A 26861-nucleotide genomic window follows, 5' to 3' on the forward strand; every position below is an offset into this window, starting at 1 on the left:
AATGGAACTTCAAAGTATGCTTAAATTTAACAAGTTAAAATGTTTGAACCTTGAAGCACCTTAAAGCTTTAGAAAGACCTTAATTTTTCTTGTGAGAGACATTGCAGGGGTTGCTTTTATTACAATTCATAGAATAGTCTTTGTCTCAAAGGTTTAATCAGATAATATTAAGCAATAAAATACCAGGACTTACTTTCCCTTTTAACTGAGCCCTGAATATTAATGTTGTTATCACAGCTACACCTTAAAGCACATGAAAGAATTTCCTTTTAACCCACACTGATCTCTTCTCATTTAACGTTAGAAATAATTTATTGCCAGACACGAAAAAGGTTCAGCTTATGCCACTATATAAACTTTTCCAGATTTGTTGGTATGCCTGCTGAGAAGTATCTATGGAGTTCATCCTCCACTCACAGCCGCTTGCTCCTTGGGGTGTAAAAAACAAGGTTGTAGCCCTCGCTGTCCATTTTAAGCATATTCAGATGCTGGAAAAATCCTGTACAAATGCATAGGAAGGAAGAGGTCTCTTGCTTCTGTGGAATTTCTTGTATGGCTGGATAAAACTAGGCTAAGATTTAGCTATGAATAAGTTTATTGGTTTAAACATTTCCTTTGTTATAACTGGGCTTTAGAAGGATTATTTTGTGGTTGTTGAAAAATAACGTTTTATATTCAGTTTGATTGGTGCATTAATTAATCGGGTTTTTATTCACTTCTAGGCAGCTTGTGAGGGAAATATACAGATGTCGCCACTCTTCACAAGTGGATCTTCAAATTCTGGTGGAGACAATACAGATGATTATAACGAGTAAGTTGTTCTACTTTATATCTAAAGCTTCATTTTAGTGCAGAATGTAAAGTCATCAAGGGAGATAAACCTTAGTGGTTTAATTTCGCATCAGCAATGTAGAATTCGACAACAGAATATTACATCTTATAGTACATAGTTGATAGAGTTAGTAACTAACTAATGCTATACTGAATAATTCCCCTGTTGTGCCTCCTTCTGGAACCAAATGGATTTTTCATATGTGTGTATTATAAATACACTTTTCATTTGCTTGATGTTTAAGGTGCATTCTTATGCACTTAATATGCTAAATATTTAAACATATTTAACTTAGAACTTTTGGTAAGTAGAGTAAAATTTAGCATTAACAAGTATCTGTGAGACCCTATGTTTTATGCATCTCCTCCTCCTGAAGCTTCACTGTTTATCATCAGTGAAGTTTCTGACAATGGACACTAATGGCCATATTTTCATTGTGTGTGCCCATAAAAGAAACCATGCATCTCTCCTTGTTTAGAACAGTGCTCAAAAACCTAAATTACATTATCAAGCTATATGTGTAGTAACAAAAGCAGCTTGGAGGCTGTGTAGTTACTTCATTTACATATGCAGTTTTTGACCAATTAGAGAGATATTTATGCAGAGTTCACAGGTACTGAATGAATATCTAAATACCTGATTTTTCTTCTGTCAATCTGAAGAGACACTTCCATACTGATGTAGATTTTGGGAGACTGACCCACCTGAATATGCACCAACATAAGTAGGGGATGAAGCTCAAATTGATTGCATTTCGAAAGCTAGTGGCATCATTATCTGTAAGTCAAATACAGAAATTTTAGGGTACAGAAGCAAATGTGGTGACTTGTACATAAATTAAACAGCCAAAGAACTCCAACCTTTAAGTGACTTCGCAGAATTCATGTTTTGTTCTTGCAGGCTCCTACACAAGGTCAGTAAAGAACTGGCAGAATGGTATTTCCAGGATGGCCATGCAGTGCTTGCAGCATGTTGCCATCTGGCTGTTGAAAATATAGAGGTAATTTTTTTTTTTTTTTTTTCTCTCTGTAACTATGGGAAGGCCAACATTGACTTCCTTTGTACATCTCCACGTTAACTGCTTTTTAAAATGTATGTACACATTCTAAAATATATTACTTACATCTGCTTTGTATATATTTATATAGAGTTTGATCCTTACAATATTGAAGTTAGTAGCAAAACTCCCCTGATTCTATTAAATTCAAGATTTCTCTCGTGCATAGAACGTTGTATGTTATTTAATTGTATTTTCATATATACAATATCATGTTATATTAGAAAATATACGGTACCTAAGTACCTTACGTGTATACATCTACACATTAAGTATTACAGTTTACTGTTTATGGTGACTCAGAAGACCCATTCAGAACTGGAACTTCATTGTGCTACAAAAGATGCAATCTCTACCTTGAAGAATTTGCAGTCTAAATGGTGAAGTAAATAGGAAAAAAACTCTGCTCCTCACTGCAAAAATAGGGCTGACATGTAGGAAACATTTTATTAGATTTTCATTTTGTTTGTAGTTTTACAAACAAAATTTTGTTTCTTTTCCTCATTCTCTCTGGATTTTGTTGTTGCTGACCCAACATGTTCTTCCTCCTCTGTCCCCCAAAATGAGTAAAAATCCATCTTAACGAGCTGTTCAGAGAGAAAGCAATAATCAGTTAATGCCTATATTTCAAAATAGACGTCACAATTTATTGTGTAGTCTCTTACTGTTTGATACTCTGCTATGCCTACCAGCATCTCCAGTTGCCCAGAGAGGGTAAGAACAGGAGAGTCCTTTCTGGTTTGGTTTTATTTTTTGAGTCTCCTTTCCTCAAAAGAGAGGGGAAATATGTACTCTGAAAACTAGTGTCCTTACTCAAGACTAGAAGGAGTTGCTATCTTGCTTTTTTTATGTATGATGTGTAATCTCTTTGGTTGAATAAAGGAAGATTCTGCTGCAGGAAATGTATTTGGTTATTTAAAAACTGATGAACACATGGTGCACAATTATTTACTTATGAGATCCAAATTAGATATAAAGTTGCTTTAATTAATGCATATTTTGTCATTCTGTAAAAAGCAGTCTCATAAATGAATGTCATATGCTCAACATGGTGAATCCCCAGAAATGCTTGTGTCCCTTAATGATATAATTTTTTCATTGAGCAAGCTTGCGATGGCAAACCTGATTCGTGGAAATGAACTGGAGTTGGCAATCAGTGTGGGTACTGTCTTAGGAGAAAGTGCAGCACAAGCAACACATTATGCCCTAGAATTACTAGCAAGAAAATGTATGACAGTAACGACATGGTAAGAATTTCTTAATCCACAGAAGATTTTTCCCCTCCCCCTGACAAAATGATAAAAGTGTTTCATTCTGAAACTTTTATAGACACCCAACCACCATGGGGAGGTAGAGTAAGAATTGCTGCTTGGATAAAAATTGCTGTATTAGACCTTTGAAGCACAGGGCATGCAAATGTTCGGCTTTAATCTCAAAATACATTATGTATACATTGTAAATGAGAGGAGAGTCATTGCCAAACAGAGTATGAAACCCACTGAAAAAACCCTAGATACTTGGGCAATAGATAGCATAGTAAGTCCTAGTCTGTACTGAGTAAAAATGACTGCTTCAGGCAAAGTAAGGCTAGAATTGAATTACAAAGTCAAAAGGAACAGAAGCTTAAGTAGGTTCTGTGAAGTGATTTTTAAGTACTGGCTTGAAAAACATAAAAACGTAAGAGGCTGAGGAATTACTTTATGTTGGTATTGGGAATACAAGACAGCTGACAAGATTGAAGGATGTAACGGATTACTATTTAATTCTGCAGGAGTAGGTAATTTCTCTGTTGCATATAGGGGGAACTTTATCTCTGATAAATTTTCTTTTCCTCCGGTTTTACTTTGAAGGATACGGTTTTGGTCTGTTTTTTGTTTACCAATGAAAAGCAGAAAATCTTCCTAAGGTATATTTGGCAGCTGTACAGGTGTTTTGGAAATAACATTTCATAGAAAACGTGTGCTTAAACAGATATTGCAATTAAGCATCGGTTTTTCTGCTATGGTTGGTATTTGCTTAAGCATCTAGAGGTAGCCTGAGAGAAACATAGTGGAACTCCTCTCTGCAGAGCACTTTATGTAGCCTCTGATAGGAGGCACTGGACATGGACTTAAGAAAAACAGTGTATATTTTTCCCAGTTCCATAACAAAAGCTTGTTCTGATCTCAGTGCTGTAACAAGTACTTATAATAGTATGGCATTTATGTGTAAGTACATAAAACTTCTGCAAACTTACGGCATGCATACATTGAAGTCTACACGGGTATATGTGATTAAAATTTTAAATTGGTGTACTGCATATTGCCCAAGTATACATCTGGATTTGTCAGTGGGTTTCATATGCTATACATATATTACAGCTACACCCTGCAATCCTGGATTCTGATTTGCAGCCATTACAGCATATTTTTCTGTTCTGTAGGAAAAGATCAGAGATTCCTGAATCTCTTAATATTTTTTAATAAAGAGATACTGGCACAGCATAGTACCCCTTGGTCCACTGCATTTATAAGGTCATGTATGGGGAAGCTGGAGTTCAAGGGCCTCTGATATTTGAAGGGCTCCCTTTTTGTTTTTACTGGTTGTTATGCTTAGGGATATCCATCAATTGCAAACATTTCATCGTAGAGACACTCTTAATTGTAGACACCTCAAGGAATACTGAAAGGACCTTGATGGGTTAGTAATGAAACAGTTATTGGTGGAATGTTTTTTGGGGTTTGGTTGGTTTTGGTTTTTTGGTTTTTTTAGAAATGCTCTAAAACATAAAATCCAAACAAAAAAGTCAAAACTAAACATTCATGCGCTTCCCCATCCTTCCAAATTACACAGCCTTGGGAAAATGTGTAACACCATTTCCATTTTATTTGTGTTTAGCACCTAAATACTGTTAAAAGCAACCTTCTGCTATTCAGAAGGCTAGTGGTATTTTACTTGAAATACTGAGTTCTGCATATGCAGACTCAGCCACCTGATTTTGTTCTTTATACTGACAGTGTTTTCAGCTCAGTTCTTAAAAAAACATTCCAGGTAACATGATTTGTAGGCCAGTATATGAGGGCTTCTTTGGATTCTTTTCAATTTGATTTTTCTAAACATTTGAATTCAGTTTTTTGGCTGAGCAATTTCTAATCACTTTAAAAAAAAATCTTTAAATTGCCTATGAAGATGAGTACATGTGAGTATCTGATCTTGAAAATAGTTTAAGAACTTATGAAATATACTATATTCTGAAAGAGCGTGTCTGTATCTTGGAAAAGTGGCTATTGCATGGTAATAATATACAGTTTTTTCCAAAGACCTTTTGGCATTAGCTTCTTTAGGTTGTCAAAAGGCATTAGAAAGATATTTTTTTATTGTTTAACAAAGTCAGTTAACCTCACCCTTAGATTTGCTCTTGTAGCTTAATTATTTTCTATTAGTTTTTTCCTCTGTAAAATAAGAATACAAAACAGTTTTGTTCATTACTGTTTCAATGTCTTCCTTTTAGCTTTCCATCACTTGGATACAGGTATTTTGCTTGTTTATAGAAAGAGAGATTTGAAAAGCGTGTGACTTTACTAACGCTAAAAATAAGCTTAAACTAAGTGTTCTAATTTTTTAATTGTGATCAGTACTTAAAAGTGGGATAGAAGGCAGTTGCAAATATTGGACAGTAGCTTACTCGAACATTTTTAAGCCAAGGACTGCATTCTGAAAATCCAGGGGAACTCAGAAGGAGTTTTTGCCTACATAAGGGCAAGTCAGTCTTGTGGGTCACAGGAGCAATGGTGTCTGCATGAATAGTCACAGAACATCCAGAATAATCAGTTATTAAAAACTCAATAGAATAATTGTTTCAAAATAATTTATTAATATTTACCTGTATTCCCTCCAGCTGCTTGTTGTGTTAAGGAGGGGGTAACAAACAGTAAAAAGTTAGGAATATTTCAGAAATTGCAGTTTGCTAAAATCCAATTTTCCTTTCAGAAGGATGAAAATAGGTATCACATTTTTTCCTTGTATAATCTCTGTTTTGTGATGTCACAGAAGCACTAGCCATTCTGGATGACTGAGAGATGCTTTATGCTGATGTCATGGAGCTCTAGAAGCCTGGAAGTTTGAGGATGGTTTCATGACACAGAGCCACATTAACAGCTTTCCTTCTTTCAAATCGGATAGGTCCTGCTCACATATTCTTCCATCTCATTTTGAGGTGGTTCTGATGCTTGAGGATTGCACAGCTGTTTAATTCAACCAACTAAAGCAATAGAAAATTAACACATGATTTCCCAAAAAGATGAATAGATTAAGCCTCATTTATTGCACCAAAATAGTCTTAGAGACTGAGGTTGCTTCTGCTGTTCTCTGGAAATAGTATTTTTTTTCAGTAAACTCTTCTTTATAAAAGGAGTGTAAAAGAAAACAGAGTTTCCTCCTATTACAAACCATCAAAAATAACTACATGTCATCTTTTGTTTGTGCAGGGATTTAGCAGCTGATCTTCTTATGATGATTCCTGATAATAAACTGCAGTTAGTAAAACTATGTGCTTTTTATCCTGGATGCATAGCAGAAATAAATGACCTGCATGAAAAGGTACAATGAAAAAGAATGCTAACAAGAGGTTATGTATCGATTTGTTTACTAATTTCAGAAAATTTAAGGCCAAATAGCTCTGTAGGATGAATTTGTCGCTAACAGTCTTATATGTTACGTATCCTTTTTTATTCTTTTATTCTTAATTTGACTTCGTTTTCAGTACTGCACAAGAACAACTTTAGTTCTTTGATTCTACTCTGTGTGTAGTCTTTCCATGATATGGGTTACTTCCTGAAGTAGCTTATTATCTTCAGAATTACCTGTCAGTATGATTTATAACCTCCTCCTCACTGATGTGCAGCCTAATCATGTCTTGGCAGATCAGCTTTCTCTACTGTCCTGAACTGTTTTGCATCTTATGTCTATAATCTCCTGAAATCCCCCCTTTCCTCTTCAGCAGCAGAAGGGTCTGCTCCAATAACTCCCTTAATGTTCAACTCAGACTGCACATCTATTAAGCAGTAGTAAAAAGTTCACAAAAACATTAGGAATGGAAACTGATACTGCTTAAATTAAAGTTACAGAACCTTCTCCTGTGTTGTTCTCTGGTCTAGATGGCTTTCTTAATGCGCATTATATGCAGGTAGGTCCTTCAAACAATGACTCTTCTTTCAGAGTGAGTTTGATCTTATTGTTATGTGCAAACTTCAGTATTTCTCTGCATCTTAGAGAATTGTTTGAACATTACAAGAATTCTTTGGCAAAAATCTTTGTTTTCCAGTGTAATCTTCCTGATGTAGAAGAATGTATGCGACTGGCAGAGACAATTCAGGCAGATGGGGATATATTTGAAACTATAAAGTACTACCTGTTAAGCACAGAACCTGAAAAGGCTCTCCCTATTGGCATTCAGTATGTGAAAGGTAGGTACCTGCATGAAGAAACCTTTTAAAGCAGAAGTCATTTATAAAGCTTGCCTCTTGAGATACTTTTGTTTCTATTTTTCAACAGAACAACTTCGTGGCTCAGACTGGACTTTAGATTCAGTCTGTCCGTATCTTGATCTTCTAAGTTACATACGCACTGAACGATTAGTGTTGCATAAATGTAGTGAGTGAGTATATATTTTCCTTACTTACAAAAATGGAAGTTTCATTAAAGGAAACTTTTGGAATTAAAAAAATTTAGGTGCATACTGTTAGTATCATTTTATGTGTACCAGAAGAGGGGTACAAAAAAATTGCACCAAGCAGGCTAGTTCCCAATCTGGAGAACAGAATGTGGAATTTTCCTAAATTTTCAAGGTTTAGCAAGAAGAAAAAAGATATTTTACTGCTTCTTTCTCTGTGGGGCATTTACAATGGGTGAATCAATGTTGGTCTTATTTGAAGAATTTCACTTTGATTAGCTCTGGTTTCTGTTTCCTGAAGAAAAAGAGCAGTAGTACCACACATAATACATGTTTTTATGTCAAAGTGTTAAGGAAATTTGAGCTGTCACTCTCAGAATTAACTCTAAAATAGTTGGATGGCTGTGGTTGACCTTTATGACAGGTGGGTGAAGCTAGGCCTGGGTGCCTGCACAGGTGTACATGTGAAGAACTAAAAGGAGCAAAAAGCTTAACTCTTATCTGTGGCCTGTGGGGAAACCTGGTGAAACTGAAGTCCATGCTAATATGCGGGGCAATTTTATTTACATTTAGAGTTTTATCACATTAAAAGGTCTGAGTGAAATTGTTTTTGTAACTTTACATGATTGTGCTTAATAACTGTGTTGTACATGCTATTTAAAATTTAATAATGGAGATCAATATAAAGCGGATGGAGTCTGTTTCAACAATTATATCACACAGAAAGTAAGCATAATCAGCAAACATATATTCTCGACAAAAGATGGATGGATAATTTAGGTTTTATAATTATAATTTGAATATGAGTTTGTTTAATGTTTTTGCAAACGCTTGTTATTGTTCATGATTAATACTTGTCTATTTATAGATTTCGGAATGAGTTGCTGATTTTGTGTGGTTACATTGGTGCTTTACTTGCTATCAGAAGACAGTACAATAGCATTGTACCTGCACTTTATGAGTATACAAGGTAATATTATGTTTTAAGTAACACTGAGACATCTCAGTCCCTATTATATGCCATGCATTGTCCCCACTCCCAACCCCTCCAAAAAAAAAAAAACAACCCCCAAAAACCCAAAACACCTGAGTTCCCAGTCCTGTTATAAAGTTATAAGGGTATGCCCATGCCTGCATATAGAACCTTCCTTACTTTCTTTATGCATTATACGCATAGAAGTTTGAGGTAATGCAACAAGTTGTGAATCCAGGATTTCAGTCAAACTCTTAGCTCTGTAAGAAAAACAATTTTTAGAAGTAGATGAGTATTCAGCATTGCCTCCATGCATGATTATATGTTGACAGTAACAGTTGTAATTTTGTATCTATGTGTAGACCATTTGCCAAGACTTGCTCAGTAGCAACAAGGACAAGCTTTCAATTTACAGTTTTCAATTTACAGGCACTAGCTTGATTCCCACCAAGAAACCTGGCTTGACCTTCTGTTACTCCGTGAGCTAATATTCCCAGGCATTAATACACTTGACCTGGCCCACTTGATCTGACCTGGCCTGGTCCTGCCCACTTGGCCCAGCTCAACCCCATCCAGTCACCTGACTTGACCTGACCTGACTAGGCCCACCTGACTAGACATGACTGACTTGAGCCAGCTCAGCCTGACCAAGTTGACTTGACCTCACTCACTTCATGTGACCCAGCTTGGGCCACTTGACTTGACCAGACTTGGATTGACTTGACCCAGCCCACGTGGCTTGACCAGACTGGGCTTGACCCAGCCCAATCTGGCTTGGCCCAACCCACTTGACCCTACTTGACCTGACCCACTTGATTGCGCTTGGTACAGCTGACTTGACATGACCCTAGTTGTCCCACTCGGACTTGAACCGACCAACTTGGACTTGAAAGGAGAAAGATTAAGATCAATAAGATCTTTATCTTAGCTGGTAAATAAAATAGGCTTACATAGAGTACTCTAGTATTCCTTCCTCAGAGTATAACCATGATTGTTTAGTCTTCCTGTCTGGTTTGGTAACAATACTACTATCCAGCTGACTAATTTCCATTTCTCCCTCACAATTTGGGACTGTCAAATCCTTTTGGTTTCATTACCTGACTTGCTACGTAGCAAGGCCGGCTCCAAGATGTCACCGATTTCATAGTGCAAGCTGCATTGTCATTGTTCTAGCTGGTATTGCTCCACTAGCTGCTCTGACCACTGTAGCTTTGCTAGCAATTTCAGCTCATTTATCTCTTCATTAAGAGTAAATGTTGCATAGATGTTGTCCACTCCTTTCACACCTTAGTAGTATTGTGAGCTTTCCCTTCACCTCTTGATATTTTATCAGAATTGCCTACCAAGGATAATAAAACAACATAAATTTAACATATCTTAGATCTCTGTTTCCCCTTTTGTTCATCTCCTCTCTGTTAGATGGCTCAACAGCACTCCTTTCCTCTTAGCCATCCTCATCTCTGAAACTTGGTGAGAGGATAGGGAAAAGGGAAAAGGACTGTGGTTTTTGTTTTGGTTGGTTGGTTTGTTTTTCTTTTCTGAGCCACCAGACTTATGTATGGAAAACAACAAGATGAAATGTAAGCTTTTACAGCAGGGCTATTCTGATATGGAAATTAATAGACTAGTAACAAGCCGACTCAGTTTGTGATACTTCAGCTGTCAAGCTTTAAGTTTTCCTGGAATTTAAGGAACTGCAGAACAATACTGTTCTGAATTTTTTCTCAGATTGACCAATATTTTCAGGATTCATAGATTTTTAGATTCCAGCCAATGTTAAACTGGACACTTAAATGCTTAAGCTGGACATTTTTAAGGCATCCCAACACAAATGGAAGTTTGCTGAATTAAGTCAGGTAATAACTGTCCCTTGAATTATATTTTGATAAATAAAAAATGCATCCACTGCAAGGGTTTTGAAACTGTTTTCCACAAGCAGTCAGGTGAAACAAGGCTGTCCCAGAGCATGTATTGAACCATGTTACTCTAACTGTATTTTTATCATATCTACCATATATAGGCAAAATGGGCCCTTAATTTTAGTAAAGTTGTCATTATTAAAAATAAGAATGCATCTAGCCTTAAAATATAGAACAGTCTCAAAAAAAAAAAAGAGCTAATTAAAGACAAGAAAGATTAAATAGTAAGGTGCAAATGGGGATAATTAAAATCAAACTTAAATGAAAAGGTATACTTTTGTATCTAGTAACTTAATATTTCCAAGGTTTAGTATAGTAATTATCATGAAGGATCGATTTATTTCCATATCTGGTCAAAAATATTTTTATATTACTACTGTCTGTCTTGCTTTTCTTTTAAGAAAATATTCATTGTTAGAATTACTTTGGACTTCAATTATTTGCATTCCTTTTCAGTCAGCTTTTAAAAAGACGGGAAGTATCTGTACCTTTGAAAATTGAACAGCTTTCTGAGGAACTAGATGCATGGAGAGCTTGTACTCAATTAAACAGGTAGGTGGAAAAATACAAAATTACCATGAATGAGACTGTTAGTATTTAAATGTTTAGTCGTAAATACAGTATTTTTGTGAATATGAATGTAAAAAAAAAAAAAAAAAGAGTGCTTTGTGGCTCTTAATTTCTAACACAAATTAAGATGTATAGTTGAAAAACAAGTGTCTTTTTGTTCATAGGCGTACCAATGAATTGGCATGCACCCCGCCATCTGAATCGCAGAGAAGGGTGTATTCAATACTTGTATCACGCATACAGGAGGAGCCTCTGAAAGGAATGGTTGGGCCAGACTATGTCACTGGATCAAATCTTCCTAGTCACTCAGATGTTCACGTCTCTTGTTTGACAGGGCTAAGGATACAGGTACGGTTTCAGAGAGCTGCAGTTTTCTTTCTCAGTGATAGCATTGACTAGTTGTAAGGTTGCAATAAATCTAAGGTCGCTCCCATCATTTGGGAGGAAAAATGTTTTCCCTGTTGTCACAGTAGCAGAACTCAAAGAGGACGAGTGCTGACATCTGCTACATAAGAAAGCCTGTATAAAGAAGAATTGTCCAATCATATAATTGCCCAGCTTCCCAATCCAAAACTTTTTAATTTCCGTGGGAAAGACAGATTTGCTTTGCCAGATGTTGTGTCTAAAGTGCATGTAACTTCCTGCCTGCCGCCTCACCACGGCTTGAATAAAACCCAGGGAATTACTTGTCTTCCACCACTTACTAACATTATTCTGTTGTTAGTATTTATCGTTATGGAAATGCATTCATGATGAATTAAAACCAGATATTAGAAGACTAAATATTCAAGTACATTTATTCATCACTCACATAGAGCTTTATGATCAAAGCATACTAGTCCTTGTAACACCTCTTTGGTATATGTTGTTATTTCCATAAAGGGAAAATTGACAGAGCCTGAAAACACTACTCCCAGGCTCCTGTCTCCAGACAGTGCCCTCAGCGTGAATTTACTCTCTTAAATGAGACTGAGCCTGTTTCCTCTGTCCAACGCAAGATGCCAGCCCAAATAGTAACAGGGTTGTTCAGGGATTAAAAGGGATAGTTTTGCATCAGAAATTGGAGATTGCAAAGTGCTAGTGGGATTTTTGAGGTAAACAAAATTCACAACTGCATGCCATCAAGTCTAAAAAAACTTGCTGCCGACATTTCCACATCAGACCAATGGTCTCTGGCTATGGCCATACTCTCAACATTTGCTAAGAGCCATGTAAAGCTGCCATTGTTATAATCCATTCAACCAGAATAGCAAATACGGTGTCACCAGCTTGTCATTTACAATATCCTTATTTCTGGATTAGTGAGGAATTCTGAAGGAAAAAACCTGTTACCTCCGTTTCTAATGCAGGCTAAATTTAACTCTGGAATAATTAACAAACATATATAAAATATCACAACTATTAAAAATCAAACTAAAAATGTAAGGATTATGAAATGTTGGGTCTCCAAATTTTGGAACGTAACAAGTTCACTCAACTTCTAATGTGTAACTACTATAAAAGCTTTAGGTTGGTGGGGTGCAATTTTGGCATGAACACAGATGACAGTTGTAAACCAGTTTTTCATGTTCTTAGATAAAATAAAATCTGCTTTCTGTTGTGGTAGCCTTTACACAATACACGTGTACTTTCTTTTTCTTTCCCTCCCCAAACATTTTTGCCGCACAGGGTCCAGTCTTCTTCCTTGAAGATGGAAAATCTGCTATTTCACTGAATGATGCTTTGATGTGGGCCAAAGTGAATCCTTTTTCACCACTTGGAACAGGAATACGACTTAACCCATTTTGATGAGTTAAAATAACACTCTGGGGGTTAATACTGATTTAACCTTGGTTGTCAAAAGGACAGAAAGACGGCAGTTGACTCCTTCTGAAGGGCAATTACTTGGACTTTGAAAATTGTAAAATGAGAACAAGAAATGGATTGCTATACAAATGTTTGTTGATAATCCAAAGAAAAAAGTTATTTGAGAATCCAAAGAAAAAAAAAAGGTCCTAACTGCATAGACAGCCATGTCTTTTTATAAAAAAAGAGTAGTGTTGTCAGACAATACAGACATATTTCAGTCAACTCTGTGTAAACAGATGCCTTGTAAAGGAAGTAAGCAACTCTCTGCACATTATTAAAATATTGATAACAAACTGTGAAATCCATAAACACACTTTCAAATACATAATAATAGAATGACTTTATTGATAGCCACTGCAACCTGTTTCTAGAATGACTGGAATCCTGTGGCTGTTTCACACATTGTGTCCCCCTTTTTAATTTTAACAAATTTTTACACACAGGGTTCCATAGCAAAAGTAAAATTTAGAAAGTGCTTGGATAATTTTTTTCATCCATTAGTTATTGTGCTTTAATAGCAGTACAAAGATATTTACTAATGTTTTGTTTAGATAGGTTCGAATATCTAGCTTATAAAATTCTATTTTCTAATAAGTTCATCTTTGGCAACTGTCCCCCTTATACTTTCACTGGAAGCTAAAACGTATTTATAAAACTTTTTTTTTTAAAAAAAAAACAAAAGGTTTGTAAGGAACAAACAGCAAATGTATTGAAATTATTTAAATGTTATGTACATTTAAAATACTTGCTTTCTTTTTACATTTTGTATTAATTATAAATAGACATATAGTATGACAGACCAGAAGTAAATACTCGTGCATATATTTTTATTTACTAAAGCTGTGCTCAAATGGAAAGAAAATTATGGCAATAGAATACTAAGAATATTTAACTTAAAGCTGTGTATAGTATGGAATTTAATCATAAGGCAAATCTTATTAATTATTATTCTTATTCATAATTTTTATAATCAGAATTACTCACCTGTAGAAAAGATGCCTTGGTTATAATATTCTTTATTAGCTTAATTGATGGCACACACAGAGAAATCTACTTTATCTGTTGTTACAGTTTTTGCTGCTGCTTTAAAATAAATTTTAAAATCTTGATAGTTACATAAAATGTAAAGAAGTTGCAATTAAAAACTGGCAGAACTGTTCTAGAGAAACTGTTGCAAAACTGGAAATAACACAAGGTCTCTTTCAGCAGACCCTATCAAATAAAATCCTCAATATATAGGTAAGTAATGCCCTCATCTAACTGGAAATAATAATGCCACCATGCTGGAACGGTGGGATGGAGATTAGAAATAAAAAATTCCCATCTTCCCCCTCCCCCTTAGAAAGTTAAAATTACATTCTGTCAATGTTCTAGAGTATTACTACAGGGTTTCTGGTGTAAGAGTATATGGGGGGGAGGAGGGGAAGCTTAGCTGTTTTGTAACCTATACAAAAACATTTTTGTACATACTTGGATGCTGGAACAGAATGTTTTACTTTTTGCAGTTATTGTTTGGAAAAATGTTTGCCTTTGTTTAACCCTGTGGAGCTTGGGGAATGAGAGTTGGATTTCAGAAATAAGAATTCATAGTTTTTGAAGGAATTTTCCAGCAGTCAGTATCTGATGTGTTGCTTCTGTCAAATGAAAGCTGTCTTTTAGCACATAAATTGTACAACCTTGTATGTAAAACTTGTTAGTACAGAGTTGGAGAGCAAAGGTAAGAACTGAACATGCAGCCCTATGACTGATGACGGGGATCTGAAGGATTGACTCAACTGCCACTCTACTATATTTAAAATGTTTTGCTGTGTCCTAAGGATTTTTACCAATATCTCACAGTTTAAATAACTTATGTAGTATAACTGTATCAATTTGTTGTGCATAAATTGTGCCTTAACATGGAATCTCAAACAAATCTACTCCCTCTTTAAATTAGAGAGTGAGGGTTAAGAACTCTTCATTGCTGAAATATAAAAATTAAGTCAAAGGGTGCTTTTTATATTGGAAATCCATCAGGTGACAGTCATTGTGAATAAAATGAGGTTGCATTTTTAAGGTGGTTATACCCCATGTGGTGAGTGAGGGGAACGTGCAGAAAAGGTTGTAATTGTGTCTACTGCTACAACTGTGGTTGCAACTGTCAAACTATAGATTCATCATTTTCAAAAATAATTTCAGATTGTTTGCTAATGTGTGACTTCATTGTCTGGCACAGCTAGTCAAATACAGATATTTCCCCTTAATATTAAAGAATCCTTTGTCTTCAAATGATTGTTTGACTCTTCTGTAAAAGTTTTATCTCTATTTGAATGAAGAAATTTATCAAGCTACCCAGCTAGTGCTTTCCAATTACTATTAAATCTCAGTGAAGTTTAACATCACTTTATCCCTACAAAATCAAATTAATTGTTCTATTGAAAGAATCTGACCAACATTACTGACAGGTTTATAAGCTTCACAGACTGCAGTCACATGTGAGACTTTCCTATGTGGGTTCCAAAACAATACCAAAAAAATCTATCATGCTATAAACTCTTCCCATTGCAAAGACTGCCTCTAAAGTGAGATATGACACTTTAAATCCATGTTGTTGAATTCCTTCATTGGGTAAAATTATTTAAATGCAGAATTACAACAATGCAGTAAACTCCCTTTGTTCTTCACACAGAAAACAAAACTAAACTACTAAGTCTAGATACCTATTTCAGAACAGGCATTAGGGGTTTGTTTTAAAACTTGAATCTTAGACATTCATGTAGGAAGGAAATGAAATCCAGGATCATCTTTGCTCCAGATAAAAGTTACTAAAAACACGGGGCGGGGAATAGATTTAGAAAAGCAGTTGTGAAGACTGGTATGCATTTGCACAATAGGTCAAGATACAAAGACGTGAAGAACACTTTCAGATTTAGTGAAAATTTCACATGCAACAATTATACCTTGTAGCTTCTAATGTTGTATCAGTAACATCTGTGTCAGGAAAATGCACTGATAAAATAGTAAACCAGCTCTAGGAAGAAGCTGAAAAGGAAGCAAGGCAATGTTAGTAAATTACAGTATTGCAGAAATTAAGAAATAACAACAAAAGCTGTATGTTAGAATATGATGATTTCAAAGAGGTTTTCAATTTATTTGCTTTGAAGACAATTGTTCCCTAACAGACAGTAAACTTAAATTTCTTTCTGTTGACTATGCGGTCAACACTACTGTAACCAGAATGGGGTTTGTGTTTCAAAGTTCCACTCTCTGGGTAATCCGTTCAGTGGTCGCTGGGAGGTACCAAGCATACATTGTAACAGGACCTGTCAGCTTGTTCCACCTGGTTTTCTTTAAAAGGAACACCTGTTTTGCCTCATGTTTCTGAGGAATCTAGATGCATGTGGAGGGAAAAGAATTGGAAAAATATATTAAAAGAAACGGTGGCTTCGAAGATTCAAAGTATTAAAACTCCATAATTTAAAAGTGACAATCACCTTTTAGTTTAAATTTGGTGTACGATTTTATAGTTAAACAGGGAAGAAAGCCTCATCTTTCCTTATAAAAACAGCATTTTAGCCCTATACATACATAAAGCCAAAGCACTACCCTCTTCTGAGGTACAATTACTTGAACCAGTGTAGACTATTGGTGGTGGGAAAAGGGGAAAATACATGCAAAGAACGTGAAAATTTATCTGACTATTCACTTTGGGACTATTGCTACCAGTATCCAAACCAGCCAGATGTGTTGGCATCTATTGCAGGTAGGGCCTTGCTGCAGAGCTGACTACTCATGTCCCGCTTTTCCTGCACGGTATCCTACAGTTCCCTACGCAGTCAAGATGTCTGTTAGTGTTGTAGGAATTACTGATTAAGTAAGGACTGGAGCACCTGCCCAATCACACATTCATCAACAAAATTAAGATCTCTATTACATAATTAGAGGGAAGAAAACTGATTTCAGTATCATAAAAGTATCCAGAATAAATCAAAGCTCTGAGGAAGGTAACAGAAGCACTTTTGAATATTAGAATAATTTCTACAGATGCCATGACAGGGAAAAGTTCAAAGCAAATTTATCTTAAAAATAAAAAATACTGGCAACCCCCTTCAAACTTCCTATTTTCTAAGAAATTGTATCCGCTATCTTCAAATTTTAAACACAAAACCTCTTGGTGGCCTTTGTAGCAAAAGTAAACCAAACCCACACAACATTACAATCTGAAAAGATTAAAATGAAGACTTAATGTGATGTGAGAAACAAACTTACATGATGTGGCAAACAGTTTTTCCTTTGCGATGTGAGCTACGTTCTCATAGGATGCGGAGCAACAAAGATGGTGAACTGGACATTGTCCCAAACTTGGTTTGATGTTAAAACCCCCTTTAAAGCAAAAAATGAGAAGTTGTTCATTTCAGCAGTATGTTAAGTATCTGATCAGTTAGTTGTTCAGCTTTCTACTTTATTAGCAGTTATTACCCTTCCCCCCCAATTGACTTAGACACCCAGATGATCTTGGCAGCTGTACAAAAAAAAAAAAAGTGAAACAAACCCTCTAAAAAGAGAAGGGGAAACATTAAACAGGTTATATGGTAAAAGTGCACTGTATCTTCTTTTTAAATGGAACATTTTGCGTATGTTGAAAAAAACTAAAATGAGATGGCTTCAGCATTTTGGGGGCATAATATGCATGAGATCATAATGAATAAACATGAAATAGAATGTCGAGAAATTACACAGTATGTCTTGAAACCACACATTCTGAATTTGAACAACTAACTATCGGAAGAGTAAAATCATTAAGTCATTCTAATTAAACATTACTTGCCAAAGTAGGTCCAATATTGACGGGAAAAAAAAAAAACAACCAACCTCTTGACAAACTGTGATCATATACAGCCTTCTGATGATCCAGAACAAATTTTTCATTTGATGCCTGTCAATCAGTATACTTCATTCTCTTCAAAAATTTTAAAGATGCAGCTAAAAGACCGACTGACCTGAAGTTTAATGTCTAAATTATGTTTGCGTATGCTTCATTTAGTCCTGCAACTACCACTGATATTAAGAAGCTGGAAGAACTTGTGCAGTGCCAGTACGTGCAATACATAGTATGTTAAAAAAAAAAATAGGAGATTTTTTTTGCCTTGGCCTGTGGCATAGAAGACACTTATCTGGGGATGTTAGGTTCCATGTTGGTGCATTTTGAGGAGGACACTGAAAACCCACAGGAGTGCAGAAAAGGGCTCCAAAATGAAACAAGCCAGAGAACTCAGTCTCATTTGGGAAACATCATTGATACGGCCATGATATCTTTTAATTGAGACAGAGCGTCTTCCAAAAAAAAAAAAGTGCTTTAGTTAACACACTGGTTAGGAAGTTGAATGTGAGAAAATTCAAGTGAAATGCAGTGGCCTGCAAGAGAGAGGAGGTCAAACTAGACAGGCTAACAAACTCTTTAGACCTCAAAAATATCTCAACTGGTTGCAGTAAGACCAATACATGTACAAATATTTGCAAGATTGGATTGATACAGGAGTATTATGTTTTTTAAAAGGTCATATTGTTTGTTGTCGTGGTTTAGCCCCAGCCAGCAACTAAGCACCACGCAGCCGCTCGCTCACTCCCCCTACCCCGATGGGATGGGGGAGAGAATTGGAGGAGTAAGAGTGAGAAACACTCCTGGGTTGAGATAAGAACAGTTTAATAATTGAAATAAAATAAAGTAAAATAATAGTAGTAATAACAACATCAATATAATAGTAGTAATAACAATATACAAAGCAAGTGATGCACAATGCAATTGCTCACCACCTGCCAAACGATACCCAGACAGTTCCCGAGCAGCCATCGCTGCCCCCCGGCCAACCCCCCCCCAGTTTATATACTGAGCATGACGTCATGTGGTATGGAATAGCCCTTTGGTCAGTTTGGATCAACTATTCTGGCTGTGCCCCCTCCCAGCTTCTTGTGCACCTGGCAGAGCACGGGAAGCTGCAAAGTCCTTGACTAGCATGAGCAGTACTTAGCAACGACTAAAACATCAGCGTGTTATCAGCATTATTCTCATACTAAATCCAAAACACAGCACTATGCCAGCTACTAGGAAGAAAATTAACTCTATCCCAGCCAAAACCAGGACATTTGTCTTACAGAAGAGAGGGGTAATAACATTAAAATGAACAGAATTAGAAACTCAAACTGATTGATTTAAAAATATCCTTTTACTCTTGAAGACTGTTTGATAATCTTATCCACGCAAGTTAAATTAACCTAATTAGCAGAGCAAAATAATTAGCTACTGCATTATCACTTCACCTGCTCTTCTTCAGGCTGAACAAACCAAATCCTTTCAGCCACTCTTTGTACGCCAGCCCACTAACCACCTCGGTGGCCCTTCCTGGACTCGCTCCAGTATGTTAATGTATGTTTTCTACAGGTGGTCCAACACCCAGTGCAGTACTGCAGGTGCAGTCTCACAAGTGCCATAAAGAGGATCAGAATCTCTTCCGAAAGTGCTGGCATATTACACCCTTACTAACACAGCCCAAAATGCTGCTGGCCCCTGCTGCTTCAAGGGCGCTGTTCAACTTGTCCATCAGGAACCTCGATGTCCTTTTCTGCAAAGGTCCTTTCTAACCAACTGGCCGCAGCCTGTAGCGGTGCACGGGCTACTCCATCCCCGGTGCCGGACTTTGTCTTTGCTGAGTGTCACGTCATTGTCAGCCCGTTTCTCCAGCCTGTCGAAGTCCCTCTGAACTTGGAGGGACCTCCAGCACATCAGTCACTCCCCTGTTTGCTACGTGTGTCCTCCATCCCATTGTCCCAGGTCATTAATAAAGACATTAAGCAATACTGGCCCAAGAAGTGACCCCTAAGGGAGATGACGTGTAACCGGCCATCAGCTGGACATCATCTACAACCCTTTGATCGCAGCCCTTTGAATATCACAATCCAGCCAGTTTTCCATCCACCTCATCAACCACTTGTCCACTCTATGTCCCGGTAATTTGACTACAAGGACACTAGACAACATCCACTGCTATCCCCTTGAACCCAGAGCCATTTATTTCTTCAAAGACTAGCGGTGACAAGTTAGAATCATAGAATCATAGAATGCTTTTGGGTTGGAAGGGACCTTGAGAGATCATTAGTTATAGTATCTCTGCTATAGGTATAATGATTCAGACAAGAAGAGCTAAGGAACACAGCAGCTTCTTTCAGTAATAAGGAGTAGCAGAGGGGCATGTTTATCAATAGCATGTTAATGGTGGAAGTGCTATTTATTAAATTTAAATTTTACTCCAGTAGCATCATAACACTGACACGCTATCCAAGGAATGTTGAATGTAACCACACAGCAGTCATCGAACATGATGAAACACTGGGAAAAATTCAGAAGACTGTACACATGACCCAATTCATGTTGTCAGCCATATGGTTCTAATAGTACTCCCTAACTATGTTTAGGCAAGCAAGACAAAAAGGCAACCGAAGGAGGCCTGCTGCTCACTGCCTTCAGTTGTCATTCTGACACTTAGCACTGTAGCTGTGGTAAAATATGACTGTCCCAAGCTCTGGTCCTGCTCTTCCACTTTCTAAGAAAATAAAAACCAGTGACAAAAACACTCACATGGATCCTCTTTTCTCTCTTGCATTCTCATTCTCACATGCATAGTAACAATGGCATTAACCTTCTGTTTATTTATGTTAATACTGGGCTCCATCACTATGTCTGTCAGCCTGATGTTACTATTGATACAGCCTTTCAAGCTGTTGTTCTGGTGACCAGGGGTAACTGTGCCTGATAACAGTAGTCAGTAAAATCAACCTCCCTGTCTTGAAGTTTTTTAATTCTGAAGAAAAAAAAAGATGTTCAGGAATTGATGACATTAAAAAAAAAAAAAATCACTCAATATTATTTAGATTTTACAGTTCTATTAACGTATAATTACTTTCATTTTGAAAACAGGGAAACCAATATACAATCTTCTTCAAGAGCTTGACCAAAGCTATTTGGTGAAGCTGAAGGGAATCAAGCAGCAGTCGATATCCAGGCCTGTGAGCTCAATCAGCCAGATTAAAGCTTCTCAAACTCTTCTTGTGGAGTCAAATTTCACTTTAAAACACGTTTTTCATTCATGACTCTGCTATTTCTTGCCAAATCAGGATATTGAGTAATAGGTCAGTGCTAGTGATGAACAGCAACAAAACCGCCTGTAGGTATCACCAGCTCACCCTCTATTTGTGTCGCGCAGATGTCCTACGCCAGCACTTCTGCTGCTCCTGGCTTACAGTGACTTGTTCCTTCTCATAGAATCCTAGAATGCTTTGGGTTGGGAGGGACCTTTAGAGGTCATCTAGCCCACCCCCCCAGCCGTGAGCAGGGACAGCTTTAACCAGATCAGGTTGCTCAGAGCCCCAGCCAACCTGACCATGAATGTTTCCAGGGATGGGGCCTCCACTACCTCTCTGGGCAACCTGTTCCAGTGCTTCACCACCCTCACTGTAAAAAACTTCTTCCTTATATCCAGTCTAAATCTCCTTTAGTTTAAACCTCTGTCAGCTCCTGGGCGAAGTTCAGCGTCTGTTTTGCAAAAAAACTTTATGCAACAGGAAAAAAAGGTTTCAGGTGTGAGCAGGTGTGAAGAAGATGCCCGTATGGTTCTGTTACCCAAACTGAGATTTCATGTTGCCCAGAACCCCCCTTTAATTCACCCAGAGAGGCTTTCAGTACAAAAATAAGCCAAATACTGCCGAAAGCAACTGCTGAGCCTGCGTGTTTACCTTTTATACGTCGCATTCTTGTGGAGCGGGAACTCAAAATGACAGAATTTAGGCCGTTAGCCCCCCCGCGCCCCGCCCCGCCCCAACGGTCACCCTAACGGCCGCCCCAACGGCCGGCCCGCGCGCAGGCCCGCCGCCGCCCCAGGCCCCGCCCGCCGGTACCGTTGGGGAAGTCGCGGCCGAGGCAGCGCGAGGGGGCGCTGGCGCGGGCACCGGCTCCCGCTCCCCGGCCCGGCCCGGCCCGTCCGGGCGCGCCTGCGGTGGCGCCTGCGCCACAGGCCCCGGGCTCGACGGCCCCGCTCCGGGCCGGCCGGGCGGTAAAGGCAGGGAAAAGCTTGTGTTCCGTAGGAACCGTGTATTCCGTGCGCTGTCGAGACGCCAGCGCGGGGCCGCTTGTGTGTCTTTCTCGAGTACAGCATCAGCCAGCCTGCAGGATTTCACAGCTGGATTTCTTTGCAGAATTGTGATATTACACTACATTTTTTTTTTTCCTGAAAATGTCTTACGATACTTTTTTGCTGGTGTAATAATTCATATAATAAGAGATACTTCAGCCAGTAAAGAAGGCTCCTTCTAAACTTGGGTGTGCTGGAGCAGTCTTTAACAGCGCTCTGACATGCTTCAATGTTTGTTTCAGGTCCTGGTTCCTAATATTTTAATACATTACTTAACATTGATTTCCTACTAAGAATTCAACCCATCAGACCCCCATTGTAATAGGGCCCCAACATAATGAGAACAAGACGACGACTTGTTTCCTTTTCATTTCTGGCCAAACAAGGGATCATTTTTTGGAAAGAATTTTACCAAACACTAATGTCAGGTATTTCATTACTATGTATTTTTGGTATGTGGCATTAGCATGGTCTGAGCTGCCAGAGACCTGTTCCAGTACATAGTCCTGCCAGGGCAACAACAGCCTTTCCCTATTTTGTTTGTTCCTGTTACATAGTAACAGAAGTGATGCCCATCCAACTTGGCTCAGCTTGCCAAAGCGACTCTATTTTCATATAATTATCTGGTAGCAAAAGATTAAAGATTATGTTGAGAGCTGCATATCGCCTGAGATTGAAGGCATCATATTACTGTAAACTAGGTCTGGATTACTCTTCTGGCTAGTCTACCGTTCTACAGAATTAAACAGAAAGTAGTACCGAATAGCTGTAAACTCCTAAGATGGTCTTGTTTGCTCTTTGGATGACGGCAAGGATCAGTAGGAATGGTGGGAATAGACACTGCAAATGCCACAAGAGCATGAACACGCCTATTTGCGATGAGATGGCTTGGACTCTGATGTAACTCTCAGCAAAACTCCTAACATCACCTAATTCTGTTTCAAACAGGTGGTTTGCAAAATAGCTGTGCTTGCTGAAAACTAATCTTATTCTATAGAACATGACAGCACTTTTTTTTAACGATACTTTTCTTGAGTCCAACTTGAAAAGCGCTGTGTGCACCTGAAGGCGAGGGTCTAAATGATCTCATTCTACATAGAAAAGTTCAACAGTGCCCCGGTTGGCTTGGCACTTCCTTGTTTCTTGAAGTAATACACAGTAATGGTATTGTACATAAAACCACAAATTACTAGTTTCTGGATGAAAACCAAAACCACCCAACTTGCTGCATTAGAGAATATGTACATTATGGACTCCTAAGCAGTTCCTCTTACTTGCATCTGACTTGCCTTTACAGGGACTCTAGAAGAGGCCATCACCAGAGTTTTTGCAGGGAACAGAAGCAAATTAACATTACTTTTAACAAGGGCAAGTGTCAGAGAGCTGCATTTTTATTAGGTGGGTATAATTTAGCAACTGAGTAAGCGTTCTTCTTTGTGAAAACTTCCTCTATAGTTAGTTCCTCACTTAGCATCTTTCCAGTAGGAACATAAACACTGAAAGGAGTCACTGAAAAGGAATGGAAGAAGGTGAATCACCAAGGGCAAGCAGTCAGTTTTCAGGTCTCATGCGTTGGTTTGCAGGAATTGAGTATCAGTCACTGAGGAAGTAATCTGTTCTTAGAGGAAGACCAAATGAAAAGCCAGAGAGAAGGAGCACTGTATTTCGATGAAGTAGGCAGATCACCTTTTTTGACACAACTGGCAATCATCACCATGCAAGGGCATGAGCCAGGCAGAAATCCTTTGGGTTTTCTAACGTCTCTTGGTGGTGTCAGCGTTTTGTCTCTGGCTAGAGAGCTGAACAACAAAATTGCAACCTGATCACAGAAATGCCTGCTAGAGCATTCTGGGATTCTGCAACATGATTTTTGGAGCTGGGCAATTGTTTCTAAACTAGACAGCAAGAGAAATAATGTCCTTTTCAGAGTGATACCTGTCCTGATACAGGGAACTGATGTATTTCTGGGGCCTTGCACCCACCTCCTGAACTTGAGGTTGAAGATTCAGTATCCACATCTCCACAATATGTCTTCAGAGACCTCACAGATACTATACAGTAATATATGCCTTTCTCCGAGGCAAATAATTATTTAATATGCCCATTCTTATGAAAAGATAAGGAAAGAGCCCAGATAATTGTTTCACAAGAGGAGATCAAAACTATCTCAGCATTAAGGCTTTTGAGGAATATTCCTCTGGAATTTTTAAAGTTGCTAATTGTACTACTAAACAGAGAACCTTTAAACTGTGCATGGCTGAAAAAATTGTGATTCTGTTCACAGCAGCGTAATTCCAATTCCAATTCACCGCACAGGCAATGAGGAAGAATAAAGGAAGTTTCTCACTGTCATTAATGAATTGTCTATATAAAGAAAAAGAAGAAAAATTGACATCTATTTGTTTTATTTTTATCAATGTAGATAGTGAACCTATCACCAAGTATTTTTAAGTACACAAACAATAGAAATTAAAAACACATAAAATAATGACTCCAAATGGACCAACTTAACAAATAATAATGAAGAAACTCTGTGGTACAGGTGTGCCAAACAGATTTTAACAGTATAAATACAATTAAAATTAACAGCACTAAAGCTATTTAGTAAGTGTTAAGCTAAAGCTATACAATCATTTCACAGAGTATCAGCACACTTATTCAATTCAGCCTTATTAACACCTTGGTACCAGTTGCTGAATGGCTCCCAATTATTATTACATACCAACACCAGGTGTCAAAGATATATATCTTTTTTTAAGTAATACGCAAAAGGCTTTTTTTCCGCCAGCAGTTCTTTAGATAAAACATACAATAAACAGAAAGAAGAAAAAGTACTTGTTATTCAAGTTTCTAAAGGTTAATTACTCTGTTATCTATACTGTAAGAAATTCTTCAGTATTGTTGGCAACTGGAGTTGCGGGACAAGATGCAGTCTAGCTCTTCCTATGTAATTTCGGATACATAGTCGGCAGAGCTGACAAAGAGAAGATGGTGTGGCTGCAAACAAAAAAGAAAGGAGTTTAATTATACAACTATAAAAGCCAGTACTTTGTTTTACAGCAGTCTTGCACAATAATGGAATTTCTAAAAAAAAATGTTCACATTTTGCAAATTTGTCCTTTTCCTTCCTTCCTTTTTGCCCTCAAAGATAAAGACTGGGACTGCTGAAACCTTACTAATAATCAGGGAAATACTCAAAAAAATGCTTTTTTGGTCATGTCAGCAAATAATTTGTGTTTTTAAATTAAAAACCTGCTCCCAGAAAATTTCTGATGTGAACAACTTTAAAAAGCTGCAGGGTTATTTTTTTATTTATTCATAGAACAAGTGAAATACATGCTACAGCACTACAAGCTGCTCTACCAATGTATCACTGTAAGAAGAATAAGCAGGCAAAACACCCCGAGATCCTGGACCATGGTTAGTGGTCTTACTAGCTCATGATAATGCCTTTGTCCCTCTACGCCCCTCCACTCCATCACAATGAACACATTGCTGTGTTTCTCTGGGCAATAAAACCATACATGTTTCATGCCAATTCATTTTTTTTGACATCTTTGCTGTGGCTTTTAAAAAATGTTGTGATAACCAACTGTTTTTAGAGGGTTTTTGTAACAGCATTCTGACTAGACAGATGTTTTCTGGAGGAAAACGTTAATCAAAGCTACTTGTCAGTTCCCCTCTAAAGAGATGCCCACGGTTATTGCAATAGTTTCTGTGCTTATTTCCCATCTTTGTCTTGTGGCTTCTTTTTATGCCGTACATAGGTCAGTCTGAACAAATCCAGTTCCCTTTGGGATATATTCTCTCTCTCTCTCTCTCTCAGGCAACAGACCTTTAAGAGTTTAAGGGACTCCTAAGTATTGACTCCTATTTCTCAGGTACTTATAATTCAGTAAAGAAAATTTAGCAAATGAAACTTATTATACTTTTTGGCTACAATCACAGTAAAGTACTTTATATGCACTTAAAAATATATTTTTAAAAATATTGGGACAGCTGGCCAAAACTAAATATATTTTTAATCTGAAATTGAAATATTCTGTTTCTTTTTAACAAGGTCTGTAACAGCCGATAAAAATATAGCTTTAATGTCTAATTGTGTAAACACCCAATAAACACAAGATGATTCTTTTTCAGCTTGTATAAATTCTGATGCTGCTTGGTCAACAGGCTCTGGCCTGACACTAAGTATTACTGGGTATTTTTATAGTCAGAAAGGAATTTACCTGAATGTTAATATATTCATTTCATAAAGTACAATGTTAGCTTCTACAGTATGGGTCATTTGGGCTGTTGGGGTTTTTGGCGGGGGGTAGGTTAGGTTTTGGGGTTCTTTTAAGAATACAACTTAGAGTTGCAAAAACACACATGTAAAACTTACCTTCATGGAGGAGCAGCAGTCTCTCCACTAAACTGCTTGGGGCAGCTAAATCAACAGGCCTCTCAAAATCTGTATTTTTGGCATTTATGTCTGCCCCAAATTCAAGGAGTAAGTTTACGATCTCTGTACTAGAATGCTGGGCAGCAGCATGGAGTGGAGTTTCCAAATGCTTTCCTTTCTGCACATTGGCACCTGGTGGGTAGACGCACATAAAGAGACGTAAGACGAGATTAATTAAAATTGTCACTGAGTAAAGATGATGTTACAAAACAAACAAAAAAACCCCCCGCTGTCCTAGAACGCCACAGTGAGTTTAGCCACTTCACTAATTTTATCGCATAGCGCTATAGCTAATCATATCAGTGGGGTTTTTTGAACCCATACGCTTAACCTAGGTTTTATTAGCTAAGCACAACTAGATTTTAAAGCAAAATACTTTATAAAAAGAAGGAAAAGAAAAATCAAAT

The 26861-nt window shown here is 37.5% G+C and overlaps 2 protein-coding genes across 5 annotated transcripts in view; one reads left to right on the forward strand and one right to left on the reverse strand.

Moving 5' to 3' along the window:
- WDR17 (WD repeat domain 17) overlaps positions 1-12789 on the forward strand; it is a 48356-nt gene extending 35567 nt beyond the window's left edge. For 2 of the 3 annotated variants that reach the window (XM_009479376.2, XM_075709085.1), the window contains 11 exons: positions 723-811; positions 1733-1832; positions 2997-3136; positions 5380-5400; positions 6356-6467; positions 7192-7333; positions 7422-7524; positions 8408-8509; positions 10888-10983; positions 11166-11349; positions 12670-12789. In XM_009479376.2, coding sequence (XP_009477651.2) covers positions 723-811; positions 1733-1832; positions 2997-3136; positions 5380-5400; positions 6356-6467; positions 7192-7333; positions 7422-7524; positions 8408-8509; positions 10888-10983; positions 11166-11349; positions 12670-12789 — 1209 coding nt within the window. The remainder of the gene's footprint in view (positions 1-722; positions 812-1732; positions 1833-2996; positions 3137-5379; positions 5401-6355; positions 6468-7191; positions 7334-7421; positions 7525-8407; positions 8510-10887; positions 10984-11165; positions 11350-12669) is intronic. The other variant, XM_075709086.1, reaches the window with a different exon arrangement.
- Positions 12790-24879: 12090 nt separating this feature from the next.
- Positions 24880-26861, reverse strand: part of ASB5 (ankyrin repeat and SOCS box containing 5) — a 28485-nt gene continuing 26503 nt past the window's right edge. For both annotated transcript variants that reach the window (XM_009484982.2, XM_075709243.1), the window contains exons 6-7: positions 26395-26586; positions 24880-25007 (exon numbers count right to left, since the gene is read on the reverse strand). In XM_009484982.2, the coding sequence (XP_009483257.1) occupies positions 24880-25007; positions 26395-26586 (320 nt within the window). The remainder of the gene's footprint in view (positions 25008-26394; positions 26587-26861) is intronic.

The sequence above is a fragment of the Pelecanus crispus genome, chromosome 4, assembly GCF_030463565.1.
Source record: "Pelecanus crispus isolate bPelCri1 chromosome 4, bPelCri1.pri, whole genome shotgun sequence".
NCBI lineage: Eukaryota > Metazoa > Chordata > Aves > Pelecaniformes > Pelecanidae > Pelecanus > Pelecanus crispus.